This window comes from Lolium rigidum, chromosome 1, assembly GCF_022539505.1.
Source record: "Lolium rigidum isolate FL_2022 chromosome 1, APGP_CSIRO_Lrig_0.1, whole genome shotgun sequence".
Classification (NCBI taxonomy): domain Eukaryota; kingdom Viridiplantae; phylum Streptophyta; class Magnoliopsida; order Poales; family Poaceae; genus Lolium; species Lolium rigidum.
In genome coordinates this window covers 21179585-21199819 of record NC_061508.1, presented here as the reverse complement: position 1 = coordinate 21199819, position 20235 = coordinate 21179585, and the positions used below count along the sequence as shown (strand labels likewise).

The following is a 20235-nucleotide window of genomic DNA, read 5'->3' as shown; positions in this document are numbered from 1 at the left end:
TTTTAGCATGGAAACGAGTTCAAGTAACTCCTTGTTCATGTTCTGCATGTTGTAGTGCATCACGAAGTTCTTGTAACTTGGTGGCAGTGATTGGAGAACACGATGAATACCCAGCTGGTTAGGGATGATTATCCCCAAGTCACTAAGCTTCTTCCCGTGCCCGGACATAGCGAGCATGTGCTCACTAACGGAGCTGCCCTCTTCCATCATACAGCTAAAGAAGTGATTCGAAGCCTCATAGCTTTCCACGGCCGCATGAGTTTGAAATATCGTTTTCAGCTCATTGACCAGCTCATAAGGGTCGTGGTGCTCAAAACGCTTTTGGAGCTCCGCTTCAAGGCTGCATAGGATGGCACACTGAACTTGAGAGTATCGAATCACCCGAGTCTCGTAAACATTCTTTTCTTCCTCGGATACTGCAGGGGGTGGTGGGGGACCTAGCGGTGCATCAAGCACATATTGCATATTTCCGCCATTGAGGAAGATCCTCACATGACGGAACCAGTCGGTGAAGTTGCTACCATTGCTTTTAAGCTTTTCTTTCTCTAGGAACTAGTTAAAATTGATTGATGGGGACGCCATGATCTACAACATATATTTGCAATAGTTTAGACTAAGTTTATGACAAAATGAGTTCAAATTTTAATTCAACAAAATTAAAAACTAGGTGAACTCCCACTCAAAACAATATCCCTCGCATTGTCTTAGTGATCACACGAACCAAATCCACCACACCAAGTCCAATCATCACGAGACAAGATGTAACTTCATTGGCAAACACTCAAAGTGTTCATCATATCAATCATATGACTCATGCTCTACCTTTCGGTATCCCGTGTTCCGAGACCATGTCTGTACATGCTAGGCTCGTCAAGGCAACCTTAGTATCCGCGTGTGCAAATCTGGCTTGCACCCGTTGTATGCACATGTAGAATCTATCACACCCGATCATCACGTGATGCTTTGAAACGACAAGTCTTAGCAACTGTGCTACTACGGATGAACACTTTATTATCTTGATATTTAGTGAGAGGGATCATCTTATAATGCTACCGTCGCGATCTAAGCAAAATAAGATGCATAAAAGTATTAACATCACATGCAGTTCATATGTGATATGATATGGCCCCTTTGTCTTTGCGCCTTTGATCTTCATCTCCAAAGCACGGACATGATCTCCATCATCAACGGGCATGATCTCCATCATCATCGGCGTAGCGTCAAGGTCCATGGCGCCGTCTTCATGATTGTTCTCCCATGTAGCAACTATTACAACTTCTTTGAAATACTACTCAACATGAAATTTAAAGACAACCATAAGGCTCCTGCCGGTTGCCACAATACAATAATGATCATCTCATACATATTCATCATCACATCATGGCCATATCACATCACCAAACCCTGCAAAAACAAGTTAGACGGTTCTAATTTGGTTTGCATATTTTACGTGGTTTAGGGTTTTCGAGTAAGATCCAATCTACCTACGAACATGAACCACAACGGTGATACTAGTGTTGTCAATAGAAAGAGTAAATTGGATCTTCACTATAGTGGGAGAGACAGACACCCGCAAAGCAACTTATGCAATAGAAGTTGCATGTCGAGCGTGGAGAAAATATCATGAACGCGGTCATGTAAAGTTAGCCCGAGCCGCTTCATCCCACTATGCCACAAAGATGCAAAGTACACGAACTAAAGACAACAAAGCATCAACGTCCACAAAACAATTGTGTTCTACTCGTGCAACCAATCTATGCATAGACACGGCTCTGATACCACTGATGGGATTCGTAGCATAGAAAACAAAAAATTTCCTACCGCAAGAATGAAACACAATTCAAGATCTAATCTAGAAGACGGTAGCAACAAGGGGATCACGAGACTAACCCGTGAAGATTTCCAAAGCCTACGAGATTAGATCTCGTTGTTGCAGAAGATGATCACTTGCCGCTTTCAAAAGCGCGTAGAAGATCTTGACGGTGCCACAATCGGGCAACACCTCCGTACTCGGTCACACGTACGGTGTTGATGAAGACGACGTCCTCCTCCCCGTTCCAGCGGGAAGCGGAAGTAGTAGATCCTCCTCAGAATCCCGGCAGCACGACGGCGTGGTGACGGTGGTGGTGAAGAACTCTGGCAGGGCTTCGCCTATGCGCTGCGGGAGTATTATGTGGAGGAGGGGCGCTAGGGTTTGGGGAGAGGCTAGGGTTTAGGGCGCCGGCCACTTGGGGGCTGCGGCCTAGATGGCTTGGGGTGGTCGGCCCCTCCCCTTGGCTCCTCATTATATAGGTGGAAACCCCCAAGAGTTGTAGTCCAAGTCTTCGAATAAGACCCCAACAACGAAACTTGCCATAGGTGGGAAACCTACTCAAGGTGGGACTCCCACCTTTCCTTGAGGGGGGGGGGGGGTGGCCGACCACCTTAGGTGGAGTCCACCTGGGACTCCTCCCCCTTAGGGTTGGCCGGCCATGCTAGTGGAGTCCCTCCGGGACTCTGCCTTCCGTAGTGATTTCTTCCGGACTTTTCTAGAACCTTCTAGAACCTTCCATAAATGCACCGGATCATTTTCAAACTTGTAAAATGACTTCCTATATATGAATCTTATTCTCCGGACCATTCGGAACTCCTCGTGATGTCCTGGATCCCATCCGAGACTCCGAACAAAACTTCGAACTCCATTCCATATTTCATATCTACTTAAACGACATCAAACCTTAAGTGTGTCACCCTACGGTTCGTGAACTATGTAGACATGATAGAGACTTTTCTCCGACCAATAACCAATAGCGGGATCTGGAGATCCATAATGGCTCCCACATATTCAACGATGACTTAGTGATTGAATGAACCATTTACATATGATACCGATTCCCTTTGTCACGCGATATTTTACTTGTCCGAGGTTTGATCATCGATATCCCTATACCTCGTTCAACCTCGTCTCCTGACAAGTACTCTTTACTCGTACCGTGGTATGTGGTCTCCTATGAATCATTCATATGCTTCCAAGCTAATTAGACGACATTCCACCGAGAGGGCCCAGAGTATATCTATCCATCATCGGGACGGACAAATCCCACTGTTGATCCATATGCCTCAACTCATACTTTCCGGATACTTAATCCCACCTTTATAACCACCCATTTATGCAGTGGCATTTGATGTAATCAAAGTACCCTTCCGGCATAAGTGATTTACGTGATCTCATGGTCGAAAGGACTAGGTAACTATGTATCGAAAGCTTATAGCAAATGAACTTAATGACGTGATCTTATGCTACGCTTAATTGGGTGTGTCCATTACATCATTCACATAATGACATAACCTTGTTATTAATAACATCCAATGTTCATGATCACGAAACTATGATCATCTATTAATCAACAAGCTAGTTATATAAGAGGCTTACTAGGGACTCCTTGTTGTTTACATAACACACATGTATCAATGTTTCGGTTAATACAATTGTAGCATGGTATATAAACATTTATCATAAACACAAAGATATATACTAACCACTTTATTATTGCCTCTTGGGCATATCTCCAACACCTTCAATTTCAGACGGACCTAGTGAGAGAGCATGGCGGCACGTCGAACGCAACCGGCGGCGAGGACGAAGACGACCGAAATTGGCCGGAGGAGGTGGGCGAAGGTGGGGGCGATTAGGAATCGAGAGAGCGTCAGGGTTAGGGTTTCGGGGACGAGAAAGGAGGCGAATGGGGCCGGTGGGCCGGTTCAGCAAGCTGGTCCGGTCTAACCCACTTGGTTGACCTGACCAGTCAGCCCAAGGGAAAATTTGTCCTTTCACAAGCCCTTTTAATTAACAGATTCAGAAAATCCCCTTTAAAAGCTCTAAAAATCATAAAAACATCAAGAAAAAATATGAAAATATTCATAATTTAATGGGACACTTTAATTTTATAGCTCATAATTTAATAAAAGTTAAATCAATAAAACTTTCAAAAAGTAGTAATTCCAAAGAATTAAATAAGGGTATTTATTTTAGTAATAAGATAAAGAAAAATATAATTATTTCAGAAAAATCATAAGTTCAAATTTCATTTCTCTAATATTTACTAAACGAAAATATTTAAGATATTTTCCTAATTACTTAAAATACAAGAAAATCCTTAAACGGAATTTAACAATTCTTCTAGAAATTACAAATAAGTCCTCAACCATGGGGAAACTTTCAGCATGGGCATCCTCAATAGGAAGAGGGAAGAGAGAGAGAGAGAGAGAGAGGAAAAAGGAAAAAAAGTGAGGAAAGGAAAGAAAAAAGAAAGAAAGAGGAGAGGTTTGTAGTAGGAGGATGCTCATTTGTCTGTTGTGTTGTCTTCCCGGTATATAAGGTCCGTATAGTTGAGGTTGTCAAATCTCCTTGGGTTCTTTGTACAGGAGGCATGGAGGTACCCTTTTTTTTATTGGAGGACTAGAACATGTATTCCCTACTTAACTTATGTTATTCAAGAGTCAAAAGAGTCAAAATAATCCAAAGAAAATAAAAAAGACTCTTCCAAAGAATTTCTATAGGTTCATCCAAGCATGCTTTATGGTTTATAATACTTCTTATTTATTTTCTCACAATGCCACTTATTATTGAGCAAGCTTTGTAGAATGTAAGAGATATCACTTTATAACTCATTTGCTCATTGTTACTCTTTAATGATTAAACCTTGTGAAACTTTGCATGATAATGATATAGAAGCAGTGCTACAAACTCCAAAGTCCATGTTAGTTTTATCACCTTTATACTCAAGGACGAGCATAGGTTGAGCTTGTGGATGTTGATGCACGTAAAACGAATGCATGTACTTCGTAGTTTATTGCCACATATTCCCACATATTTGCAACATATATAATGTTATATTCATGTTTTGTATTGTTTTCAGGTATTTTCTAAACAATCCCCTCTCCTCTGGTTTTAACTATATATGTCATAAAACACCTTTTGTTAGTATTTTTGAATTTCCAGGAACTACGGGACTCGAAAAAAGGCAAGGTCGACATATGCCACGCTTAGGAATTTTTGATACGAACAAAATGAGATAAAGTGAGACACCAGGAGGTCAGTGGGCTGGAAGATAGGGCATGTGGCGCGCCTTCCCCCTTAGGGTGCACCACCTGGGGCCTTTCCCCGTCGACCGTCCGATTCGCCTCAATCTTTCATCCACGGTTTTGTTTGACCTAAAAACCCCTATATGTACGACCGCAGGGTTTCCTCGAAGAGACGGAGGCGGAGATAAAAAAAAACACATAAACAGAAAGTCAGTAGGCCACCATCGGCTGATGCATGTAAAATGCATACATGAAGTGTGTCCTTTATTAGAATGAATTCTCACATATTTGCAACATATATGATGATAATACCATGTTTACATTGATTTATGGGAATTTATCAATGATCCCCTTTTTTGGTTTATAACTCTGCATAACAGGAATTCTTTGTTTTGTGTATTTTTCACTTTCAGAGACCTATATGGGTCAAACTGAGTTAGGATTTCTGGAGGGTCATTTTTTCATCGGGAGAAGCAACATGGGCCCTGGAAGCACACCAGGAGGGGTCTTAGGCCCAAAAGGAACCAGGTGGCACACCCAGGCAAGGAGGGCGCGCCACCCCCCTCTTTCGGTCATCGATCATCCAAATCACCTGATTCCTTCGCGAACCGACGTATTTTAACCTAAAAACCACTATATATATATGACCCCAAGGGTTTTCTGGAGGAGAGCGATGCAGAAACACAAAAACACAAAAACTGAGGCTGCAACAACGAAGATTGGAGGGGGGACTCTGCCGGAGCCGCCGCCGGAGGGATCTCCACCTTCACCAACGTCTTCCTCATCATCACCATGATCAAGGGGGAGTAGTCCACCTCTGGACTACGGGTTTGTGGCAGTAGCTTGAACTATTTCTCTCATGTTCTTCATAGTTCTTAGTGCCATATGAGCTTCCCAACATGATTATGCATGGTCATATATGTAATACCTATGTGGTGGATCTTTATTCTATGATACGATGCTATGAGATTTTCCTATACTTTGTGTAAGATGTATTGATAGATGCATATTATGTACCCAGTTCTTAAGTATTGGTTCTGATCCAACTTGTATGCAAGAACGTGTGTGGGGTAATGTGTGTGTTAGATGGAATAGCATGATTTTAGTGATTGAATAGTGATAACAAATGCATGATCTATTATGGCTTTTCCTTTTCTTTTGCTATCTTTTTTTGAAGGTGAAACATTGGGATAAAGTGAATGCATGTTCTATGTTCATCACGTGACAAAAGTGATGATCTTGTTTGTTCAAGGTAGCATATTTGATATTCAAACATCATGTCAAAGTACTTGAGATTGGATTTTGTACACCCACACATGGGTGTGGGTGTTTCCACCATCGTTTATTGTGCTTTGAGATTCGGATAAAAAGAGGAGAGAGAAAGGAATCTTTGCATCTACCATGGTGGGCATGAATCTCGAGAAATAAATGGATGGTGACGAAAACACCCACACCCATGCATGGGTGTACACAAATATTTCCGCAAAGTACTTATGGCTATACTTTGTTAATTCTTAATACATGATTGCTTTAAGTTGTTCATGTCTTGTGAAGTATAGGAGAGATGTGTTGCATTATCTCTATGTTAGGACGTGATGCAGATATGAATGCGTATCTTACACATGTTAAAGTTATTTTCCTCATATCTCATTGATGAATTGTTATTATCCACTACAACTTAAAAGAGAGAATAATCAAGTGAACCCATGAACTTCGCTCCAATTTTAATCATAAGAAACGCATTCCATCACATTTATCTTACTTTTTATTTACAACACTATTTTAATCCGAAAATAAAAATCTTATTTGCACTCAAAACCCCAAAACAAACAAACCTTTAACACTTTACTTACTTTAATTTACTTGTTTAGTTTATTTTACTCTAGTTACTACTTTATATTATTTTTACTTACACGAAACCTTGTGCTTGATAACCACACGGTGGAGTTGGGGACACACGACTTTAATTTATTTTGCACGATTGCTGGAATAAGAGAGGGAGAGATAAATCTTTACTCCATTCCCAGAGAGCTCAATATAAACCCTCGAGTCACCCTTCTGGGGAAAATACTCCGCTGACACAACATTCTGCGCACTTGGAGCCCCAACGTTCAAGACCTTTTTGCTGTTGCTGTCAAGCACTATCACCGGTGGGAGATCAGAGGGGGGAACCGCTACCGGAATCGCCTTCTATGGACTCCACCCCCCTCCGGCGTGGTCATCATCAACACCCTCAGCACCATTTTCATCTACCCTTTGTAATCTCTTGGCAAACATGATGTGTGAGGCAATCAATCGTTTTCCCATGATGTATTGTAGTCTTTGTTCGAATAGTGACTTGTTATTGGCAACTTTGATATAATTTATTGATGGTTGCATATAAGTATTTGTTATCCTCTATGATGATCTCTTGTATTGATATATGAGTGCAAAAATATGTTGGGCAATACATAAGGTTCTCACCATTGCATGATGATAGGGAGAGGAACAAACAGAGTTTGACAGAAACCATGTCTCAATTCTTGTATATTCAGGTTATATTAATTCATGGTTAATCATCGAGAGGTATAACTGTGGGGACATTTAAACTTACAACGGTGGTTGGACTTTATGTCTTAATAATTCTCTCGTTCCATCTTAATTCTCCTTGGGATCAATCACTAGTGACGTATTTGCTCATATATATGGTTGCACCTATCTATGGATCCTCTATAGAAGAAACATTAAAAAGACTATAACAAGCTTCACTAATTGTGACAACCACAGAAATGAAGTAGCAATTTTCCTGAACACTTACTCCCTTGAGTTACTCCACTTCACCTCACAACCCTCACTTTCCTTGTACCAGTTTCACTTCCTGCAGTTATTCTTAGAGCATCTCCAACAGGCGTGCTATAAATCGGCGCGCTATACCACGATGCCGACGCGCTGTAAAAGGATGGCGCGCGTTGGACCGATTTTTGCCCCGCCGGATGCTCCATTTTGCAGCGCGCGTTGGCGCGCAAAAAAAGCACCTCCACCGGTCGCTCCATTTTGCAGCGCGCAGCGCGGCGCAAACAACAAGCACACACAACAATGCCTCAAACAAGATCAAACAACCATATAAATTCATAAATAAAATGTACCACCCAAATACAATATATTGTTCACATCAAATACAACAAGTACATGAAATTGTTCACACCAACTACAACAAGTTTAGAGACCAACATACAACAATACAACATAGTTTTGAGACAATACAACACATAATTTTCAAACAAATACAGCAAGTATGCAACTATTGTTGTCCATTCCAATTCCACCATTCTTCCATGAGATCTTTTTGAAGCTCATCATGTGTGTCGTTGCACCAAATGGCATGGTATGAGGCAATGAACCGGGCAATCCTATGTGCATTCCTCCTCACTTGCACGGGAACCACCATCAACTCGTAGTGGTTATGATCCACATCTTTCCCACGATCATCCTCTATATTCATGTTATGCATGATGACACAAACGGTCATGATATACCAAAGGCATTCTTGGTCCCAAAATCTAGCTGGACCTCTAACAATGGCAAATTATGCTTGCAAAATCCCAAATGCTCTCTCTACATCTTTCCTAGCCGCTGCTTGTGCATTGTGGAATTGGGTTTGCTTCTTACCTCTTGGTTGAATAATCGGCTTCACAAATGTTTGCCACCTTGGATATATGCCGTCGGCGAGGAAGTAGCCATAGTTGTACTTGTGGCCATTTGCTTGAAACTCCAACAATGGACCTTCCCGCATTGCAAGTCTTGTCATTAGTGGTGATCGTTGAAGAACATTGATGTCATTGCAAGACCCGGGCATTCCAAAAAATGCATGCCATATCCAAGTCTCTTGGTCGGGGATCGCTTCAAGGACTATGGTGGCATCCTTCTTGTACCCTTTGAATTGTCCATGCCATGCCATTGGACAATTCTTCCAACTCCAATGCATACAATCATTGGAACCAAGCATACCGGAAAAACCCCGGTTGGCGTTGATCTCCAAAAGCCTTGCCGTGTCTTGAGCATTGGGGGCTTTCAAGTATGTGGAGCCAAAGACATTGACAATTGCAACGACAAAGCGCTTCACACACAAGATAGAAGTGCTCTCTCCCATGGCCAAATGATCATCAACTAGATCCGCCGATATACCATATGCCAACATACGCAAGGCGGCGGTCACCCTTTGATATGTGCTATGACCAAGTTCTCCGGCGGCATTTCTCCTTTGCTCAAAGAACCGATCATACTTGGTCACCTCCGTTGCAATGTGCTTGAACAAGTTGATCTCATCCGAAAACGCCGCCGAAAATAGCTTTCAGGGAATATCGGATTCTTATTGAAATATGACCGCATCACTTCTCATGCCATTCAATCCTTTCTCTCCACAACTTCTGTCTACCGAACACCGATCCACCAAATTTTGGCCTCTTAACAGCGTGGTATGCTAATAGTAGCGATATGTTCTCCTCTTCCTCTTGGTCGTACTCGTCATCCGATGAATCGTATGATGAAATCTACAAACATACATATGAAATTACTTAACTACGACTATACTAGCTAATCGGCGAGCAAAATCATGGAGGGCGGCCGGCGGAGGTGCATACCTTGCGAGCAAATCGGCGAACATCATGGTCGCGCCATGTCGTTAGCAAACTCGAAGACGAAGACGACGACATGGCGACGGCGGTGCGAAGGAGTAGGCGGAGGAGAAGCGCCGACTACTGCCCGTCGCTGGCGGCAGCGCAGTTGGTACAACGCGGCGGAGCGTCCTCAGCTGCCGGGAGGAGGCGAGGCGGATCTACGGCGCGGCGGCGCGTAGTTGCGGCGCCGGCGGTGGAATCGACCGGAGGCGGCTGGATTTCGCGGCGGCGGGCGATGGGGAAATGGGGTCGCAAGCACGGGGGCGGGGGGGGGGCGGGGATTTTCCAGCCGTTGGCATTTCGCGCGTGCGCAGAGCGTTGCCACGCGCTGTAGCCGACGCGTCACATATGGCGCTCCGGATTGTGAAAAAAGTCGCGCGCCCAATTTTTTTTGCAGCGCCGCGTCGTTTGCCGCGCCTGCTGGAGCGCCGATTTTACTCCCGCGCGCTGCATACCGGCGGTTTTTATACGGGCCGGGCAACGGGCTTTGTCCATTATGTGCGATCCTGGATACGACGACGCACATCATGTTCTCTTGCCCCGCGGCCCGGTTCATTTGGAGCTTCCTCCAGGAGGCGTTGGGGCCTGAGTGGCAGGCTTCAGCCCTCGGCGAGTTCATTGAGGCCCATGCGAACAATACTGGTCGGAGGAGGCGCCTCTTCTGGTTATTGTTCGCGGCCTTGACCTGGACTCTGTGGACTGTGCGCAATAAGATGGTCATTGAGCGTATCTTATCTCGACGCGCTTTTGACTCTATCTACTCTCTCTTGGCTTTGTTGCAGCAGTGGTACCCGCTATGTAGGCAGCGGACAGGGCGCCTGGACGGCATGTTGGAGGATCTTCTTGTGATAGCCCGTCGCATTTCTACGTCGTCCAGTCTTTGAGTGGTCCTCTTCAGTGGGGGTTGTATCGGTTTCTTTCCGTTCGTGTGGGCATGTTGTGTTGTGTTGTTGCCCCAGCAGACCGTTGGTGTGTGTTGTGTGCTGGTTGTGTTGTCTCTGAACTTTGTATGGATGTAGTTGCTTTATTTATAAAACAGGGCAAAATACTATTTCGAGGAGGTTGGAGATGCTCTTAGTACTTTACAGTCATGTAGTTCCTAGTAGAAACGCACACAATAGAGGCACTTTTACCGCAGCTTCTCCTCCTCCGCTCATGCTTGTTGGCGGCCGCGACCCCGTCGATCAACACGAAAGCCGTGCCGCCGAGGGGAAGGGGACATCGGGGGAAATGTAGGAGGGGCGGCTCTTCGCTGAGCTTGCTAGCTCAGGATTAGCCGTGGCTTTCCACTTCAATCAAGGACACAGCGCTTCCTTCTCCGTGACACCGATGTGATAGCCTGACAGGGACTAGGGACTGAATAGTCAATATTGTACTGTGTGATAGACACCAGTCACCAGATAAAGCAGGGCTCCATGGCACCGATATAATAGAGACTACTACTAGTAGGGAGCACGGTCTTGTGTGTCCACATACCAGATTTTCTCGTCTCTCGCTCGTCATACATGTATGGCCGGCACGGGAACATCCAAGTGAATAACGTCAGCTGGTAGGAAATTTGCCGCTTTCATCCACTCTTGCCGGTACACAATCAGTCTTAGCTATGGCGACAGCGCCGCCGCGCCGCTCGCTGGTTCTGCTGCTTCTGCTCCTCCGCCCCTTCTTCGCCGCCGCCACGCCGTCGATCACCACGAAGGCCGTGCCGCGGCTGCCGGGTTTCAGCGGACCCCTGCCCTTCTCCCTCGAAACAGGGTAAGTACATGTGTGCCATGCATGCTCTGCTCTCCAGCTTCTTCTTCTTCCTCGGTTGATCGGAACATGATCATGCGATGCGGTGGTGCAGGTACGTGGAGCTGGACGATGGCGTCCGCCTCTTCTACTACTTCATCCAGTCGGAGCGCGACCCGGAGGAGGACCCTGTCCTGCTATGGCTCACCGGCGGCCCCGGATGCTCCGCCCTCTCCGGCCTCGTCTACGAGATGGGCCCCTTCTACTTCGACTTCGAGGGGTACACCGGGAGTGGCCTGCCTACTCTGCTCTACAAACCAACATCTTGGACACAGGTTCATTTGGCTGAGACACCCAAGTTTTACATACGGGAGTAGTACAGAATAGATAATGGAGGAGACTAGCTGGACATGGGTTCAGAACCGTTGTTGCACCATTTCCAGCTTTTCTATTGATTTTTTTCTCATGTGTTCTCAAAGAACTTTTTCTTTTCTTATGTCAGTACCTCACATGTATGTGGGACGTGTATTATATTATCCTCCCTTGGTTACAAATTAGTTGTCGCTGATATAGTACAAAGTTCTAGTAAATCAGAGACAAATAATATGGTACTAGTTTGACCATATTGTTTTGACTAAAGACAACAGGGGCGTTTTCATTTCAGTTCAATCATATTGTAGGTTAGCAGTGTCATCTTCGTGGATTCTCCGGCAGGGACAGGCTTCTCGTATGACACCACGGGCAACAGGACCATACCAAGTGACACCATTGCTATTCAACAGCTGCACATCTTTCTCCAAACGGTTCACATTTCAACTTCATTTATATGCTTCTTATAACAGAAAGTACAGATTACTCATCGGTGCTGATTTCCGTTTGGTTTCTTTTCTCTGAAGTGGTTTGATGAACACCCACAGTTTTTACTGAATCCATTCTATGTTGCGGGTGATTCGTATAGCGGCATAATCATACCTCCTCTTGCTATGAAAGTTGCCAAAGGTATTTAGATATCGTGATTATCGACAAGGATTACTACTTGTCTTACGAGTTTGTCCGAAGCGTGCATTTTTTTTACGAGTACAACATGCATTGTTCTAACTAAACATTTATTCCGTTATAGGGATAGAATACGGTGACGAGCCACTCATCAATCTCAAGGTATTCTATATTATTTCCATAATTTCTCTTCCAACATATTATTTAAGTTTCATATTTTTTCTACCATGGTTATGTGCACCCATCGAGGTCCGAGGTATCCCTCCTTTTGGAAAAATAACTTTTTTACTGCAATGCGTATTTCTCTTCTTCCTAAGCATTGTGCCTATAGAATTTTTTCTTTGTTTACTAATTAGACAGGGGAAAGCTCTCTCTTTATCAAGGTCAACAAAGTTTAGTTCAACAACAACATGAGAAACAAATATAATTTATGTTTAACCTTGAATATTTGTGTCCACATATGTCTGGATCAGATCTATGTAGTTCTTCAACTTCAGTGGGTAAGTTCAAAACATGGTTACCATATTTTGGTAAAATTCAGTCTTCTTCCATTTACTTTGTTTGGTCAATTTTCTTAAATACTGTATGATTTTTTAAAAAAAAATGGGACCTCATGCATTTTTTTTGTAAGACGAAGTCCACAGGATGTACTTCTAGAGCTTTATGCCTATAGGGGTCTTCCTTTGTTTACTAATAAGACAGCCTAGACAGGGACACGTTCTCTCCCTATCAAGGTCAACAAAGTTTAGCTTAACAACAACACGAGAAAACAAATATAATTTATCGTTATACAAGTTTTACAGTGATTGGCATTTTTAACAACCGTCCATCTAGCCCGATCTAACGGTGGTAAAAAGATGGAACCAAATTGACGGAACCAAAAATGTAGGACCGGAACTAAAATCTGTGGGACCGGAACCTCCGAAATTTTTTACGAACTTTATAAAAAACGAGTGTCCTTTTGAACGATCGAATCATCAGATAAGACTGCACGCATCTTAAAGCAAGCAATTAACATATCTGCACACATCTCATGTAAATTGAGGCATATCATATCATATTCACCGATTCATCCTCTTCATCCTCTCGTCTCTATAGTCTATATCTATTGTCTCTCACCGTTCATCATCTTTTAATCTCTCACTGATGTATGATGGTCTCCCTCCGGCGATCCCTGGGCGGCGACGGCTAGAGCACCGAGGGCGGCGGAGGCCGACGGGATCAAGAACGGCGAGAAGGAGACGGATCGGCATCTCTCCCGGCGATCTCTGCGCGCGCGGCAGCGGCTGGAGCACCGAGGGCGGCAGAAGCGGACGGAATCGAGAGTGGCGAGGAGGAGACGGTTGGACAACGGAGTTAGGCGAGGAAGGAGCGGGCGGCGGTGGCTGGAGCACCAAGAGCAGCGGAGGCGGACGGGATCGAGAGCGGCAAGGAGAGGACGGGGCGGTGACGGGGCTAGGTGAGGTAGGAGAGGGAGGCGGCACAACTTCAGATCTCCGTAAGGTCCTCTTGCTCTGTATGAATTGCATGAAAACGATCACGTATCCGCTCTCTTTTTTCCCCTACCACACCGTGCGCGCGATGCAAGGGAACCTCCATCCTGCCCACGACCCACGTGATTCCTCCATGCTCGGTGCCCCGCCGCGAGCTAGGCTGCACGCAAACAAGCTCCCGCCTCCATTTCCTCTCGCCCAGGACAGAAGCAGCGCCCTATCCCTGCCACTGTTGCGGACCTAGCTGGGGAAGCCGCACTGACGACCACGCGCCGCTGGGAGACGCACCAGCCGCTGCTGTACTTCCTCTTTCCGTGCTTGCTGTCTGCCATCCCTAAGTCGCCGTCGTTAACAGTGGCCTAAACCAATTTTTTTCAAACGGTTTCTCGAATCTTGATTTAGATATAAGCGCAATTAGATCCAATGTATTTTGAACTGATCCTTTTTGGACAGGTATCCTCACATATTCAGTGTATTTAGTGAATGACTATGTGGTAGAGTAACAGTACAGCTGTTCAGCAGTATATGAAGAATTAGCTTCTGCAATTTACTTCTGAAATTCCAGATGTATTTGTTGACCTCTATTCATCTCCACAAATATAAAAGCAGTTTGAAATCTTTTTTTTTTTTGCATGTTTCTTTTTCGCGGAAAGCAGTTTGAAATCTAATATGCTTGAAGTTCAGTTAGTACTCGATCTGATATATACAACGGTCATCTCCCTTGGGTACTAATCCTTTTCCGTTGTCTTATTTTGCCATGTGTTCGCACAGCCAGCTGGAAGAGTCATCCAGATTTTCTCCCCGGCCAGGATCGAGAGGGGTGAGGAGACGGGGCGGCGTTTCTCCCCGGCAACCTCTGGGCGATGGTGGCTAGAGCACCGAGGGCGGCAAACCCGGACAGGATTAGGAGCGGCAAGGAGGAGACAATTGTTGATGGCAGTCATCCAGATTTTCATGCAACCATTCGATCATTTTATCCTTTTATGCTTAATATGTAACAAGGTCAGAACATCTCAAGTTTGTAGCACATGCTCTAAGTTTACACGTATAGAAAAAAAAAGACATGAAGTGCTTGAACAGAAGACTTCTCTGTATCATACGAAACTAGCCTACCCTTTATTGGGAATATCTATTTACATCAACTGCAAACAGAAAAGGGTTCAAGGTCTTTAGCGAGCGTCAGTAGCATCTAGCCGAACCAGCAGGAACAAAGCCTCAGACAGATGACCTGGCAGCAGTGACCGTCTAGTTGAGCAGCTCCCGGAGCGAACCTGGAGAAGTCACGGGAGGGCTGCACTTGAAACTCCCGGAGCGAACCTGGGCTGCCCCGTGCCATCTAGCGATGTTTGCATTGTTTCTCTCCCAGAATGCCATGTTCCTAGGGTCTATCTGCATCACCTGGATCAACGAACGACGTGTTACTAATCAGTAAATATGAAGTAGGGTGCTATGTTGAACCCATAATACAACTAATTAGCACATCACTCACTGTTCTCTTTGATCATATGATGAGAAAGCAGCTGCAATAATGTTTCGAAATTCTGCAGATCCTTTTGTCCCCCACAAGCACCATTTCTATCTATTGAAATCACACTTCAAGCTACATAAATCAAAATGCATAATCTTTTATGCTACTGTGAAGTGTAAACCTCACGTTCTGGAACCAAACCACTGTTGTAGTGTAGTGCATATAAACGTAGAAAATGTTCAACATTACGTTTGTAGCCTTCAGATTTTGCGGCATCAAATATACTGGGCAATCTGATCATGTTAATCGCTGCCATCGAGTTTCCAGAGGGTTCTGCACCATCATAGTCTTCTTTAACACCCAAAAGGACAGAAGGGTCTTCTTCGGGAGTATTGAAATAGGCGCCTCCTTCTTTGTCCAACAGCAATTCAGCCTGAATGACTTGCAGCTGGACAGCCCACATAAGCCACTCAGTCTAGCAACAGAAACAATAATTAATGGCACCCACAAAACAAAATTGGACAGATTTTCTGCCTCTAATTGAGTTATGTACTAAGGTTAATCATTTCCAGGCACGATTCTGAATCAATGCTAACCTGAACCTCTCAGTCTAGCAAGGTACTTATCAATCTGACTACTATGTGAATGCCTCCGTTGCTGGCATCCATGTAACTGAACCATGTTTTCAGAATAAAAGCTACAGTACTTAAGATCTAAACTAAGTGCTGCCAAACTCCACAGAACTGAAATATAAGAGCAATGAAATTATTCATAGGTTTCTCTTTGGCCACGAAGTTGCACTGCAATTTTGCAACGGCCGTCGGTTCTTGCAGTTGTCAAGCATCTCACCTCAAGGATTTGTTGGATAAGGGCAAGAACGAAGTGGGTCCTCCCTTCCCATTGCAGGAAAGCAAGAAACAGCGAGGTGGGCACCAATCCTGAACAACCAAACAGCCAACACGCGGAATCAACAAGGGGAAAATCCAGGATGAGGCGAAAGTAATTCTAGCTTGCTCTGGACCCTCTGAAATTTTTACAATGAACAAGCTGGTAAATATGTTCAAGAAAACACAAAAAATTTTTAGAAGTGATGAACTAGCCAAAGTTATTGAAATTTAAATTTACGCAAGATGCTTCCACCTATATAGAGATAACTGGTCCTGCACGCGGCCATGGCCACACCATTGACACCAATCAGACCAGCACCACCTCAAGCGAGAGTAACAGACACGCGCACCAGAGGTACACACACATACCTGGGGCACGACGAACTCGTGGACGTCCCCGCGCTCCCGGTCGTGGACGGTGACCCTGTGGGTCGCGACGCCAGACGCTGCAGCGGCGGGCGCCTACTGCAGCTCCGAGGCGCGCGCCCTCGTGCTGAGTCCCCGCGACGGGCCGATGGGCGGCGACTCGCGATGGGGGGAGGGGCGACGGCGTCGGTGGGGGCGGCCGCGTCGGCGGGGCGGCTGCGGGGCGGCGGCTGCGTGGCGGCAGCGTCGGCGTCGGCGGGGCGGCGGCTGCGTGGCGACGGCGGGCGCTCGTAGGAGAATTCTTTCCGCTTTTTCTATCGAGATGTATCTCACAATCGATCTGATTCTTATTTTTTTTATATTTGGAACACGGATTAAAACGTCCGTTCCGGAGCTCTTTTACAGTGTCATATTATTATAGAACTTACAGAAAATTTATCACAGATTTAATCAACGGTCACAAAAAATAACATTAGACGGAACTAAAATTCGATTAGACGGAACCAAAGTTCCGTGCCAATCACCGTAAAAGAGCTCTTATCGTTAACCTTGAATATTTGTGTCCACATATGTGTCTGGATCGGATCTATGTATTTCTTCAACTTCAATGGGTAAGTTCAAAACATGGTTACCATATTTTGGTAAAATTCACTCTTCTGCCATTTACTTTGTTTGGTAAATATGAATGACTTTTTTGAAAAAGGTACCATCCCAGGCATTAGCACCTGATGCCTTTTTTTTTGTAAGACAGAAGTCCACATGTGATAAACCCAAATTCAGCCCCCAATGAGACTCGAACCTGGGTCGGCTGTGTGCAACAGTGCCTCCCTTGCCACAAGGCTACAACCCAGTTCTCAATATGAATAATTTACAAACTAGAATTCATTGTTCCTTTGCAATAAGGCTCTAAGTAGTCCGCTGAGACATGTTTTTTTTTCATTGATACTGGTAGTTGAAACTTTACGGTGATCTTTGCTTTTATGTGTCCTCGGAGATACAGTCAGTACAGAGGTGGGCAAATGTGTTTAAATACAATTCAATGTTTACCCTTTTTCTAATGCAATTGTCCCTTATGATATTTTCCTTTCTATGTTTAAATGGCTGGTGCATGCTGAAACTTTATGTGATCCTTCAATTGTAATGGTTTTGTAACTCTGGATGCATAATAAAGTTAATAAAAAGGCCATATGTATCAATTGATGTAGAGGCCGGGGTCCTCCCCTTATCGAAAAAATTGTCCCTTATGTAAATTGTTATACATTCTTACATATGTGTGTGAATCCGTGATACTCTTATACTACCATTTGTATGGAGGGATTAATTAATACCCACATCAAATTTATCTTAACTGATCAGGGTGTAATTGCTGGCAATCCATTGACTGATGCAACGACGGACATCAACGCTCGAGTTCCGTATCTTCACGGTATGGGAATTATACCAGACGAACTCTACGAGGTGACATAGTCTTTAACTATGATAATTTTTATCTTTTACAATCTCATTCTATGCCACACGAAAATGACAAGGACAATATTTCCACACATCTACTCGATGTTGGCAAGCTTCTGCTCCCTCTCAAGAAAAATATAATGCTTCTCAATCAGATCGATAAATATATATTGACTTAACTACTGAATAAAGTCAAATGTGTTCCTATTTACTTGGAGTATCATTGATCAGGAGATATAGTTGAACTTAAATCCCCTAATCCACAGGCTGCTCATGATGGCTGTAGAGGAGAATACATTAGGCCATCGAACGCTAATTGTGCCAATTCCCTCCAAGCCATCCAAGACGTAAGTGACAATACCGACCACAAAGAAAGAAACAAAAGTATATGTTGATTATGTGAATAAGGCATGATACACTAAGCTAGAAGTAAGAGCTACTTGGTGACTTAATTGGTAATTTTGGCATGGATATTGCAGTGTATAAGGGATTTAAATGATGTACACATCTTGGAGGCACGTTGTCCAGAATATCCAAGCCTTGCCATTCAGAAGCAGCATGCGTTGCAGGATCATAGTAGGAAAAGGTTATTAGAGTCCGCAGTTTGGTCTATCTGCAGGGTAAACATTTCAAATATTAATCTTAATTTCTTCTCGGTTTTATTTTCACTTTCTCGCTTGCTTTTTATTTTTATTTTTTTATTCATGTTCATATTGCTTTTATTTTGCCGTTCTAATTGCACGGTGTTAACTGTGTCAAAATCTTAATTGTTGTGCTTAATTCGGTTAATGCAGAATGCCACATACTTCCTATCAGAGGTATGGACAAATGAAGAAGTTGTAAGGGAAAGTTTAGGTGTTCACAAGGTAAGGTAGGGGTTTGCAGTGAGAGAATTCTCTGAATGCAATCAAAGCAGCCCTCATTCCGTCCATAACGAAGGGCTTATATTTTGTGTATATACTGTGCAGGGAACAGTTCCATCATGGCTACGATGTGATTTCGATATACCTTACACAATGGAAATTGCCAGTGCAGTGGATGATCATTTAGCATTGATTACTAAAGGATACCGGGCCATGATCTACAGGTAAGTGAGTGATCAACTTTTTCCGACACTCGTTTCTCCCGCATCTCCTTAATAATTCTATAATGTATTTGACTGAATAGTCAATATTTGTACGGTCACGTGTGACACTGCAGTGGCGATCATGATAGTAAAATATCTCATGTTGGCACCCAAGCATGGATCAGAAAACTTAGCCTTCCCATCACAGATAATTGGCGACCATGGTATGTGGAAGGCCAAGTTGTAGGGTAAGGACGGACTCACAATTTATATTTTTTTGTATACATTATAAGTCAAAAGTATGTTGTAGTTCTTACTCGCGTCAGGGAAAAATAGTGATATCCCCAGAATCAGTTGTGACCCGACTAATTTAGCTTTAATTAATGGGAATACTACATTTTAGTACATCCATAAAACCTAGCAAAACTACACACATATATATGCATGGAAATACATTCGAGACCAAGTTGCGCATGTATTTTTTTTCAAGTATAAAATCTAAATAATTCAAAAGATAATAATTTGGTAAATAAAAATCAACTTACCTATGTCCAGTTGTCCACAGGACCACAAGGTAGCTTTTCAAATACAGATGAATCCAATAGTTAGACTTCAGAGATACCGTTAAACGCCCAAAACATGTGACAAGGGGTATTATGCTTATTAGTAATAAAAATTAAACATTTGTAGTTCATTGTATGCGCCAAGTATTTTGATGCCTTATACATTGTTTTTCTTTATCTTATTTTCATAGGTTCACAAGAACTTACTCCAACAATCTGACATTTGCAACTGTAAAGGTACGTGTTAGACACATATATACAACTTCAGTTTTTTACCAGAGCTGGATAGCATCCTTATCCATATAGAAAACAGTTCATCAAATTAATGAATCGTTTAATTCAACTACGTGCACCTGTAGGGTGCTGGACACACAGCCCCGGAGTACATGCCCAAGGAGTGTCTTGCCATGATCGATAGATGGCTCTCAGGTGAACCTCTTTAAGGGGTCGACTGATGTTGGGTGCACGTGGAGGTTCTTAATGTCAATCGTATATGT

At 43.8% G+C, this 20235-nt stretch overlaps 2 protein-coding genes and 1 long non-coding RNA gene across 4 annotated transcripts in view; 2 read left to right on the top strand and 1 right to left on the bottom strand.

The window, feature by feature from the left end:
* Window positions 1–11307: 11307 nt before the first annotated feature.
* LOC124685032 (serine carboxypeptidase-like 18) overlaps window positions 11308–20235 on the top strand; it is a 36796-nt gene continuing 27868 nt past the window's right edge. The window contains exons 1-3 of one of the 2 annotated variants that reach the window (XM_047219309.1): window positions 11308–11471; window positions 11563–11782; window positions 12128–12250. In XM_047219309.1, the coding sequence (XP_047075265.1) occupies window positions 11323–11471; window positions 11563–11782; window positions 12128–12250 (492 nt within the window). In that variant the 5' untranslated portion in view covers window positions 11308–11322. The remainder of the gene's footprint in view (window positions 11472–11562; window positions 11783–12127; window positions 12251–20235) is intronic. The other variant, XM_047219308.1, reaches the window with a different exon arrangement.
* Window positions 14886–16736, bottom strand: LOC124685034. Its single transcript, XR_006997258.1, has 3 exons — window positions 16661–16736; window positions 15426–16342; window positions 14886–15334 (listed from the first exon to the last, which is right to left on the bottom strand). It is a non-coding gene; the product is annotated as an uncharacterized LOC124685034 (long non-coding RNA).
* LOC124685033 (putative serine carboxypeptidase-like 52) lies at window positions 18883–20232 on the top strand. The gene is made up of 5 exons (XM_047219314.1): window positions 18883–18975; window positions 19078–19196; window positions 19310–19423; window positions 19930–19975; window positions 20098–20232. The coding sequence occupies exons 1-5, from the start codon at window positions 18898–18900 to the stop codon at window positions 20179–20181; spliced, it is 441 nt and encodes a 146-aa protein (XP_047075270.1). The 5' UTR covers window positions 18883–18897; the 3' UTR covers window positions 20182–20232.

What these genes read in the sequence shown, in the direction of transcription:
- LOC124685033 (XM_047219314.1), top strand. Translation starts at nt 18,898, where the DNA reads ATGCAGAATGCCACATACTTCCTATCAGAGGTATGGACAAATGAAGAA. An exon ending in GTGGAAGGCCAAGTTGTAGG is followed by an intron (nt 19,424 to 19,929) that starts GTAAGGACGGAC and finishes TTATTTTCATAG; the next exon opens with GTTCACAAGAACTTACTCCA. An exon ending in TGACATTTGCAACTGTAAAG is followed by an intron (nt 19,976 to 20,097) that starts GTACGTGTTAGA and finishes GTGCACCTGTAG; the next exon opens with GGTGCTGGACACACAGCCCC.